This window comes from Urocitellus parryii, chromosome 6 (genome assembly GCF_045843805.1).
Source record: "Urocitellus parryii isolate mUroPar1 chromosome 6, mUroPar1.hap1, whole genome shotgun sequence".
NCBI lineage: Eukaryota > Metazoa > Chordata > Mammalia > Rodentia > Sciuridae > Urocitellus > Urocitellus parryii.
The window spans coordinates 166264581-166277619 of record NC_135536.1 but is presented as its reverse complement, the minus strand read 5'-3'; the positions used below and the strand labels follow the sequence as shown (position 1 = coordinate 166277619).

General features: G+C 34.6%; 1 protein-coding gene across 1 annotated transcript in view; it reads left to right on the top strand.

Annotated features, from left to right (window-relative positions):
• Positions 1-13039, top strand: part of Plcb1 (phospholipase C beta 1) — a 251856-nt gene that overhangs the window by 27185 nt on the left and 211632 nt on the right. The window contains exons 3-7 of the mRNA XM_026385821.2: positions 1292-1371; positions 3154-3207; positions 4266-4341; positions 10725-10825; positions 12039-12205. Of these exons, the coding sequence (XP_026241606.1) occupies positions 1292-1371; positions 3154-3207; positions 4266-4341; positions 10725-10825; positions 12039-12205 (478 nt within the window). The remainder of the gene's footprint in view (positions 1-1291; positions 1372-3153; positions 3208-4265; positions 4342-10724; positions 10826-12038; positions 12206-13039) is intronic.

Genomic DNA, 13039 nt, shown 5'->3' with positions numbered 1-13039 from the left:
TTAAAAAGACACTACATGAAGACCAGCAAATCAGTAGTAGGAATAACATAGCTTGGTGACAAAGCTATTGAACTGAAAAACATTATTTCACAAGGAACACAAAGAAGGACTGCAAGATTGGAAGAGAGGAGCGAAAGAATTATAAGACAAAATGTTTGGCAAAATGCCAGAGCATATCCTCACTTACCGATAATCAAATGTAAGAGGATTGACTTCTATAATCAAAAGCTAAATATATTTATGAAACCAAGATCCAACAATATGCTGCCTCCAAGAGACACTTTTGAGTTTTAAGGACACACATAAACTAGGAATGAAGGTATTTCAAGCAAATACCAACCAAAAGAGAGCAAGAGTGTCCATATATATAATTTTAAAAGAGACAAAGCATATCAATATTATATTATGATAAAGGGATCAGTTCAATAAGAAAATATAACAATTTTAAGTTGATACAGTTGCACCCCAAATTGGAGTACCTAAATATATAAAGCAAATATTAATAAACCTGAAAAGTGAGATAGATTGCAATGTAGTAATCCTATGGAACATCAGTTTATTATTTCATTGAGGAGAGATTTAAATCCACTATCATAATAGGAGGTGATTAGTTATCTCTCATGTCCTTTTCAGTTAGAGAAAAAAAAATAATTGGCCCAGGATATGTATTATATATTCTAAACTATCACAAAGAATGGAGAATCAGCATTGTTTTGGTAAACTTACTCTTTTCCATTTTCTTGGAAGACAAGTGAGATCACTAGTGAGTGGTGTGAGGTAGGGATTAAGATTAAAAGAGCAGTGAGCGATTAACATTTGGTACTAGAACTATAACTAATTTAGAGAACTATAGTCAAAATTTAAATATCCCTGGCACAGCTGATCAAGCACAGGTAGCCAAGTAGGAATATTATATTTGAAGTTTTGTTGAAAATGTACTTAACATATTTTAAACTTTTCTATCACTCTTTAATTATAATTCATGGAAAATAGTAAAAAGCATTCAGTTATTGAAGGCAACACGGCAATTTTCTATCAATGGACATTTTAAGAAGCAGGGAAAAAATCTTTGTTTATGTGTAAAGAACATGTTCTTAGGATAGTCACTCAGGGATTTGAATTTAATTACTTTTTTTTTTTTTTTTTTTACCAGAAGCAGAAAAGGTCAGGGGCGGGGGGCATCCTTGGTCATAGAAATTGAATTAATGTGTCTTCCTGGAAGCTGAGCTAAAGTCATGTCTTATAACTGTGCAGTATTTAAGCTAATGCAAGTGTGATTTACATTTTTCAGGAATGGACAAATGAGGTTTTCAGTCTGGCAACAAACCTGTTGGCCCAAAACATGTCCAGGGACGCATTTCTGGAAAAAGCGTAAGTCACTCTAATTTTATTGCTAAGGGTGTTGCTTCTTCTGAGTCAGTTTCCTTTCTCCTTTGTGAGTCTTTTGTTTATGCTGCACTGGCTTCTCACATTGATAAACAAAAATTTCCCTTTGGGATTTGTTAGAGAACTGATACCTCCACTGTTCAGAATTGGAAGACTTCCAAGAAAGATCACTCTTTCCTCCAAGCTGCACATCCGCGTTACGCCTGGCCTGAGCTTGCCTGAATGTCAATGCCTTTGACACACAATAAGGAGATACTTCCAAATCCTGGCAGCTGTGCTCAGAACTAGAAGTTATTAATTTCAGAGAGCCTCTGCTCTGCATCTGCCTGTGACCTCTATTATTAATCCAAGGAAAAGAATGAACAGCATATGTTCCTAGTTTCTCTAGAGCCATAGTCCTCTGATGGCTGCTACAGTAACCATCGTGCCTACTTAAATCAATAAATCGAAGGCCCTTGTGGACAATCACAACAATTATTAGTGAGAAAAGAGGAAAAGAAAAGATGTAGAGGAAAGGATAGAAGGAAAAAGGAGAAGGAGAGAAAAATGAAGCAGATTAGCACATCAGTCTGGAATTGCAACAGCTTTTCTAAAAAAAAAAAAAAAAAAAAATTTGTCTGACCAAGGAAAGTAATGACACATGCCAGATGGGCAGTGAGGAATCCTGGTTGTGTTCCTTTGTGGCCATTCAGGAGGTTGGGAAACCTCTAAATGCAAAAGACAAACAGAACCATTAAGAGGTGGTCCTGGGTTTTACTGAATAGCTTTCTCTCTTCTCTCTTGTTATGCAAGACATACCCACTATTTCAGGCCTCCTACTCCAGCCACATTTCCATTTTGCTCTTCTGAGGATTCCTTTTACTTTTAGTCAGCACCCCACAGGTCTTGTATAAGTGGTTTTCCATGGGCTCATCTCCCCTCCTGAATTTGTTCCCTTAAGCATCCTTTTTACATGGCTCCACCTCCTTCCTTCCTTTCTGCCCCTTTCTTTTGCTCCTGTCTTTGTCCCATCTTTTCATCCAACAAACATTGTAGAACATCTATTCTTCCAGGAAGTGTTAGTAGAAGTGTTAGTATGAATTAAGATGTTCTACCTGAAACAGCATTTTTTAGCTGTTATCTGTTACAAATATCTTTTCTACTTAAGTGTTTCCTTATGTGCCTGCTTTGAACATTCTAGAATATGTCTCTTAGTGAAGATATTAACATTTCTGTTGTGTATATACCTAGTGTAGGTGAGTACAGTTTCCTAAAGTAGCATTTCCCTTTTACAGGTCCATAGCAGTGGTTGAGAGTTCTGTTGCTCTCTCTCTCTACCTATGTGTCCCTAGCAGTTGAAGAGATAAACACAGTCATTATATTCATATAGGGGATTCAGTATAAAAATGAGAATGAATAATCTACAACTATAAGCAAAAGTTGGTTGGATCTCAAAAATACAACATTGAGTGAAAGAAGCCAGACACAAAAAAATACGATTCCCTTTTTGTAAGGTACAAAACAGGCAGCAATGATCTACGTTGTTTAACAGCAGGATCACAATTCATTTTTGAATAGTTCCTTTTGGAAGGAGGTGTGAAAGGGGCTTTTAGGACCCACTAAAGTAACAGTATTCTACTTCTCAATCTGGGTGTTAATTTGGAGACTTAAGCATTTTGTGAAATTCAACAAACTGCACATTGGCACGGGTTCTTTTCTTTGGGTTTTATCCTTCAATAATATTTTCATTTAAAAAATTGAAAACTTATTTTTCTGCTTTGTCAACAGCTATACTAAACTCAAGCTACAAGTCACTCCAGAAGGACGAATTCCTCTTAAAAAGTAAGTCTCCTGAGTGTTTCCCATTGTTCGTTTTCTTTTTCTCAAAGATTTGAATCTGTGCCATGGCTCTGCTTTGTTTCTTCATCAGCCTAAGTGGGAGCTTGGCAGTGCGTGATAACTCTGTCCTCTTGCGTGTGTGCCTCATATCAGAGCAGCTGATTTCTCCATAGCATTTCCCTGGGGTACCCTTTTCCTCTGACGTCCCTTTTTTAAAAAACACCGAAGTGGGATGGGGAGGGAGTGAGAAAGAAGGGGACCTCATTGCTAAACCCAAAGAAACATCTGATACTCAGATCTATTCTGGGAGCACAAATTGGGTGACCTCGGTACCTCTCTCTACCAAGGTAGCTCTACCTTAAAGCAGGACATGCAAACTCTGGAGATGGGCAAGGAACTTAAATAACAAAGCAGGGCAGGAAGAAGTAGAAAACTATCTGCAAATTAGTCTAGGGTACTGAGAATTTACCTGTGCCATGTACCTTGTGGGATGGGTAACCTCCAGGTAGAGGATTTTCTAATGTTTCAATAGAAACCATAATCCAAATTATTATAGTAAATTGTTCAGCACTTACTTTCTGGTTTTTTAAAAATGAAATTAGTGACCTAAGAAAGTACATCTTTAGATCATATTAGTCAAAAGTCTTTCACTTAACTTATAAGCTATCAGTGAGATTCTGTTCATGAAAAAATTTGAAGTCTTAATAAAAAAATATACACACTTAGGGCCATGGGTAGCAATGAGGTGACAAGTTTGCTAAGTTTATTTTAATATACATTTAATATAAGATGTTATTTGATGCACTAGTTTCTTAATTGGATCATCAGCATTACCTCAGAACATTGACATTGTGTTAGACACTACGATTTTTTAAAAGCACACACAAAGATCTTTCTGAACACAGATGCAGATGTATGGAAGAATAGCTATCCTTTGATTCTTTAAAGGTGAATAATGAATAGGTTTGATTCAATGGGATATATTGAGTGGGCACCATCTGTAGGTGCTGTGATCCCAGTGACTTTTAAACATCTCTCATTCATGTGTTTTCACTCCACAGCATATATCGCTTGTTTTCAGCAGACCGGAAACGAGTTGAAACTGCATTAGAGGCTTGTAGTCTTCCATCTTCAAGGGTGAGTGTGTTGCCTCTGGTGATATCACAGAAAAATAGTTCTTAATGATTTATACTCAATACACATTGTCCCAACACTACCTGGACATATTTTTATATAGTCTAAAACCCATAACTTATTTATATTTGCAGTATATGAGACCACTATTATATTCTTTCATTCCCATAACCCCAATATTTCAATCTAGAATGACTCTTGTGAGGCTGGGGACATAGTTCAGTGGTGGAGTGCTTGTCCTGGGGTCCTGGGTTCAATTTCCAGTGGTGAATAATGAGGAAGAAGAGGTGGGGAGGAAAAGGAAGAAAGAAAAATTAAAATCTTAGAGAGATACTTGCATTTTGTAGATAAAAAAAAAAATCAGTAATGTATTCTGGGTGTAGTGGCACATTCCTATTTATCCCAGTAACTAGAAAGGCCTAGGCAGGAGGAATACAAGTTCAAGTCCATCCTGGACAATTTAGCAAGACTTTTTCCCAAAATAGAAAAAAATAAAAAGGGCTGGAGATACAGCTCGGTGGTAGAGTGTTGCTGGGTTTAATCCTCAATACCATACACACATACATATTTGTGTGTGTCTGTCTGGGTCTGTGTTTGTGTATGTGTAGTGATCTAATCATGTAATACAGAAAATAAATAAATAACAAAAAGAAAGGGTCAACATTGTCAAGAAGACAATTTATAATGTCTATCTTTAAAAAAAAAAAAACCCTATCTTTAAAATAAACCATTCCTTAATGTCTCTTGAGCTAGTAGCTAATGATAGTGTGAGGTATTGTGTTTAGGAATACATTTGAAATACCAATTTTACCTTATCCTTCTTAAATTCCTTATTTTAAGATTTATAAGTTGGAGATACATTTAGCATGGTTGTACATGTTTATGAATAAATGTATATACTCTGCAAGGTCATGTCCAAAACATTTTTACTGAGAGTGACACAGATCAAAAGTTTGCAGATAACTCACTTTGCTCTTGTTTGGTAAAATAGGTGAGAGGACAAAGGATGTAATTTGCTTTTATTAAATGCCTGATACATACACACCACTCTGTATACATTAACCGCCAAGAATAATGTCATATGCTTTCATTTTAATTAATTTCTACATAAGTGAATCTCAAGTTGTTAGCATTGTTTCTAGGTGAACAGTCTATTGCAAAAACTCTTTCTCATTTTATATTCAGTGCTTTCCCTTCTATTCTAAATTATTTCTATCCTAGTATCTAAGCAACAAAAAGCACTTATTTAAGGACAACACTGACTTTATAGAAACTCCGAGCCTCTTGAAACACTAGCAAGCACTGAATGAAATCTTAAAGCCACTCTTAAACTTATGATTGAATTATCAAAAAGTATTATTTATTGAGTTCTCTTTATTAAATTAATTGGCCAATTTTTATTGTGAATATTTTTTCAAAGTGAAGTTTATTAACAACTTTAGTAGGTTACAGGAAACACTGTCCACCACCACTTCTCTACAGGTAGAAAAGGCTAACATTGCTGCCTGAACAGGGCAGAGTTGTGCAAAGGCTCCACAAAACATAGTTACTTTTGCTTTGATAAGCAAAGTAAAGTATTGAATTGCTTACCATTGCTCTTATGATAGATGCTTTAGGGTAAGAAAGATGAGGCAATGAAGCTCCTCTCATTGACCCAACAAATATTTCTAGAGACCTTACTATGTATCCACAGGCACTGAGAATGTGGTAGTGAACAGAAATGAAGTTTAAGGTTTCAAGGACTATAAAATCATCTGGGGAACTAGTTAAGAAATACATCAACAGGGTCTGGGGATATAGCTCAGTTGGTAGAATGCTTGCCTCACATGCACAAGGCCCTGGGTTCAAACCAGCACTAGGAAAAAAAAAAAGAAATACATCAACAAGTGCATGTGTAAATTGAGAGAAGTGTTATGAAAGAAAAGAAAGGAAGGAAGAGAAAAAAAAGAATGGTGCTATGGAGAATAAGGGAAGCTTACTTTAGAAAAAGAAAGCAGTGTATGCTGAGGCTGGGAAGAAATTTCTGGATTTGAGAAACAGAGAAAAGACTACTTGTTCAGAAAAGTAAAAGAGAGAGAGAAAGTATGAAAGATGGCTTTATAAAGACATGCAAAGAATGGTTAGCCTTAGCAATCCCTTCTGGTTTTACCTTTCCTGAATAATGCCTTATGAAATACAAGAATCAAAAATTTTAACTTGGTATTATACATCTAGCTAAGGGAAAGAAGGAATAGAAAAGCTGAACAGAAAAATCAAACCCATCAATCAATTCTCAGTAAATTGCAATTTTCTAAACAATTGGATTCTGACATTTCAGTCAATAAACATAAATTGAGTCTTTGCAATCCACTATGTCTATTATAGGTTCAAACTTTCCAACCAATATCAACCAGAGACATTTGAGGAGGTAAATGAGATTCAAATAGCAGGAGTTACGTTTAAATTGGAAAAAAATTATCTTTAGCAAATTAAATGTAATGCCAATTCTCTGAAAACAAACTGAAGTTATTTGAAAAATATAATCAACCTCCATGGTAGTTTTGAAAGATTATTTTTCATAGTTAAGTATAATTTACTTGGAGAACTTGTAGAATCATAATGCCTTTTAAAAAATCTAAACCGAAGATGGTTTCAAAGCCAGGAAATTAATGTTTCTGTGAACTGTCTATTGCACATCAAAGCTATATTTTTAAATCGTTGCAGTAATTTCATATCTACGTGACTTTTAAGTGGGAAATATCCACTAATTAGCAAAAAGATTCTGGATACATTAACAAGGGATATTTTAAACATTGCACACTATAAAAGGATTATATAAAAGGGTTAGCTAGTTTGGCATAAATGGGAAACAATTTCATAGCCAGACATCATTCAAACTAGATTTAATTGTGTTCTGTAAATAGACACATTACCCAGAAACACAGTGGATATCCTGTCGAGATTTTTTAAACATTATCTTTGTACACATTGTTAGGGATAATTAATGCACTTGAACTTGTATCCTGGCTGACATGATCCATTGGAATAACACATTCCTTTAGTGGGTAGTCCTTTGGAGGTTATAATTGTTAGCCTCACGTCACCCTAATTGTTAAAAAGTAGTACTGTGCCGAAAAAGAGAGACAAAGCAATAGCTGTCCTTCTATTAATAATCTAAACTTATTTTCCAATGAGACCTCTGAAAACCTTCCCATTTTCAGAAAATGACCATTCTACCCACAAGCTGAGAACTGAAAATAATTTATTTGTACCAAATTCCCTTGGTTTAAGGCTTATTAACTTGAAAAGAGCTCAGTGACATTTGGAATTGTATTGTAGTCTTGCCATAACATGGGCCTATGGGGGTGCATTTTAATGAAGAACATAATGAAAAAGCCTGTGTATTTATTTTAAGTTGCAAAGTTTGCTGGCTATAGTGGTACACGCCTGTGATCCCAGCAACTCAGGAGTCTGGGGTAGAATAATAAGTTCAAGGCCAGTCTGGGCAACTTAGTGAGACCCCATCTCAAAATAAAATTTTAAAAGGGATTGGGGATATAGCTCACTGGTAGAACATCCCTAGGTTCAATTCCAAGTCCTGGGTGTGGAAAAAAAAAGTTTATTGTAGTTGATGGACACACAAATATATTACAAAGGGAAATTCCTTGGGATTTCAAGACTATGATATGTTTTACTGAGTAATACTATAAATAAAGCTTATAAAATAATTTCTCTGTATAACTGTAGTTCATTGCATTTCTTCCTAAATCAGAAATTTAGTTACTTTTGAGTTGTGATACTGAAAATCACTGATATCAAAATTCCATTTAAAAATCACATTACGTACCCAGTACACAATAAATTAGGAGTAATTTATTTGTAATTATTCTATGGACTCTGGCTAATTCAACTTTTTGATTTATAGTTTTAAATCAAAAATATTGAAAATATGTAGAATTTGTAATTTACTGGGAAGGAATCCACTGAACTGTCAAGAAAATAATCTACATGTGGACACTATTTATTTGATTTTGCTTCAATAAATTAATACTTTTTAATCATCAAGTTGAGCAAAAGAAAAGTGAGATAAAGAAAATCAGCTACATTGAGAATTTTATCTTTTTTCATGTGCTAAAATTCAACAGTGAAAATAATATTACATTTATTCATATTATCTCATTAATTTGTCCATTTAATAGAAAATCCTAATTCTCAGCTGGTAAATAAACAATGGTTAGATTTTAGGAAAGTATATTGTTCTATGAAATTTTGTGTCTGGACCCTTACGAAAATGATTTTCATTAAATCTGATGCTCAACAAGAAGTACCATATGCAAGCTCTCACTGCCAACACTCACCATTATGTCCATTTATTTAGTAGGTGTTTAATGTGTACCTACTATGTGTTGCACACCAGAATTAGAGCAACTGACAGACATCACACAGGTCCTAACTTGTGCGCTTCAGCAGGTTAGCAGGGAAAAGGGAATAATATAGCCCAGAGCCCTAAGTGTTGAAAAATAAGAGAAGCAAGTTATGATGGGAAAAGAAAAACCAGACCAAGTCAGTCAAGGGGGAGACAAGGCCTTCTAGAGAAAGAGCCTTCCAACTAAGCCAAGAAGGAAGAAAAAATAATAATAAGAAGAATACAACTATTGATATTCTTAGATAAAATGAATTTATATCTGTGCTGGATGAGTTTACACTGAGGTAGAGTGGACTCTATTTAGAAGGGAACATGCAGAAATGCACTTGGGGTTTATAAAATGCAATCAAGTTAGATGCCCTTGAGTTGGATGGCAGCACCATTGGGTGTTTTTTGTTTTTGTTTTTTCAATTTATTTTATATCTTTCTTTTCCCATTGTCTAACAACCCAAGAGTAGGGTAGAAACATGTCCAGACCATTCTGTAAAAAGATATATGTGTGTCTAAATCAGAGAAGGTGGCATCCTCTAGTCAATGGGATTTTTTTTTTTTTAATAAATCAGATGAAATTTTGGGAACCTGCTTCCATGTTGTCCTTGTTCCATTTTATGAATGGCAAAATACCAATCAAGCAATCCATGAGAATCTATTTCCTATTGTTCTAGGACTTGTGTTCATGATTTCAAAGTTTGTGTACAAGTAGCCTAAGCCTGCTGGTATAAAGCATCTGTCTATGCTTTATCCCTCTATGTGAAATGATTGATGTGTTGCTTGGTTTTCTCAACATTCTATTTTGCAACATAAATGCATTTTCCTCTATAAATGGAAAAAAATATGGGGCTATTGTTCATTCCATAAATATGGGGCTACTCTTATACCCAGTGGTAAGCTAAGTTTTCTTACATTAGCAAGCAGTGTACAATTTCAGACCATAATTCAGACAGGATTTAAAAAAAATTCTATTAAAGTAAATTTCAAAACATGAACATGATTAAGAGGAAGGGTGTTTTCTTTGGTTTAAGAGCCTGAAAATAAAAATAATCATGTAAACATATACCTGAAATAGGGAAACTGCATGAAAAATGTCCTTCCTGTTAACAAAGACTTGAATACATGCTTCCGGTTTCCATGGCAGCCCAAATAAACAGAAAACAGAAGCCACAGAGGTAGCCTTTTATATCAGTGACTGGCTTCCAGGACAATAAGACAGGAGCAATCAGTGAAAAATAATGGCTGGTGCTGCCCTACTTATCACATTATTACAACTTATCACATTATTTAAACCAGAGGGAATGTTGTTTAAGAAAAAAAAAGACACACAAATTTATGTTTTCATTTGACAATGTCTTTATCTAGTAGTAACATCACTTTGAAAAAATATTCATTCAAAAACCTGATAAACATCATAACAGTGTGCATATACTTCATGCTGCTGTTCCGCACATTTAAAAAATGATTAACATGGTAAAATTTGTTATGTATATTTTAACAAAATTTAAAGAAACATATTCAAGCCAAAAGAAAGAGGAGGAGGAAAAAGGGGAAGAAAAAAAAGAAGAGGAAGGAGAAAAGGAAGAGTAAGAGGAAAGAGAAAAGGAAGGCGAAGGAGATGAAGAAGAAAACTAAAAAAAAAAAAAAAAGTGCTGCTAAACAGAATCTGTCCTTCCTATGTCTAACTTATCTTAGTAAATGTACTTAGGGAATTGTCTCAACATCCCTTTAGCAGAAGAAAAATCTTAAACTCTAAAAAAAAAAAAAAAAAAAAAAACAGAAAATTAGGATTTTGACACCCCAAATCAGAGTCCAAGTGAGCTCTACATTTGGCCTCCTGGATGTGCTCTGGATATTTATTTATCAGACCTCCTAGAAGAAAGGAAAAGAGAAGGAAGGAGACAGGGAGACAGGAAAGGAGGGAGGATAAGAGGGAGGGGAGAGATAGAAAGAGAGGACCATATGCTGACTCTGTCCTTCTATTTCTCAGAATGATTCCATACCTCAAGAGGACTTCACTCCAGATGTGTACAGAGTTTTCCTGAATAATCTTTGCCCTCGACCTGAAATTGATAACATCTTTTCAGAATTGTAAGAGGACACATTTTAATCTGCATTTTCTTCCAACTTGCATTGATACTCAGGGTGTCTAGATGGGATTTGAGCAGCACTAGAAGGAGATGGAAGAGAACCTTACACCATGTCTATGCTCCTGAGCGATCTGTTGGGCATGATCACACGTTCTTGGTCCTGAGGTGGAGCTACTGCTTTTAATGAGTGATTTATGATTTATGATTCCTGTTAGTTTAGCATCTCACATGGTTCCGTGGGGTTTAAAGATAGAACAGGGAGGTATCTTGGTAAAGTTGGAGATAGACTTGTGTACCAGAAACATCTGTGACTGAGAACCACTTATTTGATCTGAACCATATCAGTGAAAGAAGTTTGAATTACCAAGAACCCTCCCAGCTGGAATATTATTTGCTTTTATGTTACAAATTACAAATATATGCCTATCTTTTTTAAAGAAACTGAAAAAGAAATTAAGAAAAAAAATGAATAAACCAAAACATCAAGGCATGTGTGGGAAATTTGCAGTTTACCCTTCTTGACACACTAAAATCTACATAAAGACAAAATAAATCGATCCAAAATTGGTGAAAAAAGTAAGGAGAAAGATAGGCAAACAGTTCTGCTGAAAATAACATTGCATGTTGTATGTCTTTGTGATGTTTATTGCCATTAAGTGTTTATTGAATATCAACAGTCCTGAACTTGTCATTGGGTTGTTGATTAAATTGTAATGGGCAATTCAAATCACATTATTTAGAAAAGTTATAGACACTTATGAAACGTTAACTTAATGAAATGAAAAATATAACTAAGTAGGTTGTTTATTTTTTAAAGCAACGAATGAGGTACAAATATAACTTTAAATGATTAAATGGGATTTGAGAGTTTGATGACTAAATCATAGTGTTAGTGTCATAAATTTAAAAATCCATACTTCTGTTTAATTTAAAGTGCCTTTGTACACAAACTATGCAGAGTTTTCCTAATGTGGATTTTTTTAGGGATTTGATAATTTTCAGGTGTATTGAGATTTAGTGGTGTTGATTATAAAAGACAATTTATAGCCCATAGGGATACAGAAATTATGGTGGAGTCACAGTATGTTTTTTGGGGCAAGCTAAAAATTTATATAGCTTTTCAAGCATGCAATGGTTTTGCTTCTCTGTAGATAAGTTCATAAATAAGAGTTAAAGGGGAAAATATTAAAACTGTTGGTTTTAATTGTTTTTAGTGGTGCCAAAAGCAAACCATACCTTACTGTTGATCAGATGATGGATTTTATCAACCTGAAGCAGCGAGATCCCCGGCTAAATGAAATACTTTACCCACCTCTGAAACAAGAACAAGTCCAAGTACTGATTGAGAAGTATGAGCCCAATAACAGCCTCGCCAAGAAAGGTCAGTACACTTTGTTCCACACCACAGGGAAGCTCTTATTCCCCATTGTGAATGGGTGGCACTCTGGTAGTTAGGGACATCAAAGACTTCAGAGACTGTTTAGGTCAATTGCCCTATTTGTAAACCTCCTTGTCTTTCTGTCTGAAATCACTGGTTGTTTAAGCCAAAATAGATTTTTATTTTTTAACTTTGGTGTGTGATTTATTTTAGGTTTATGTATGCATATAATATATATTTTTATAATATCTCATTATTTGTTTTGCTTCAGATTTATCCAGTGAGTGAGTGCATTTTTCTCATACAGGAAATTCACTAACTTAAAGTTGCCCTTTTTGTTCTCTTTCTAGTAAGCTCTGTGAAGTAGCCTAAATCTCCAAAACCAAAAAGAATATTCAGTCTACTAAACTCTTTTATTGCAATTTACATGATCTGACAAATTTTTCCACCCACTTTGGAAAATATTCTGAAATCTGATCTTTTATATTTAAAAAATTAGTGTTAGTAGAAAAACTAATCATTAGTCCAAAAAATTGATATAAAATAGGCAGCTCTAAGTTGCATAGAATTCATTTAGAAATTTACATTTTTAATTCAGGAGAAGTCAGTTGCCAAAATACGATCAGAAAGAATTAATTGCTGGAAGTTTTGAATTATATGTGGAACATTTTTCCCAAACAAGATCTTTGGTTGTTTCTCCACCATGAAGATTAAATTTCATCTGCCTTGAAGTTGCTTCACTTAGAAAATCAATACGTTATAACATGTTATTGCAAATTGCCTATTCCATAAGCAGGGACAGCAAAGTTCCAGTTATTGAAAAGGAATAAATTACAT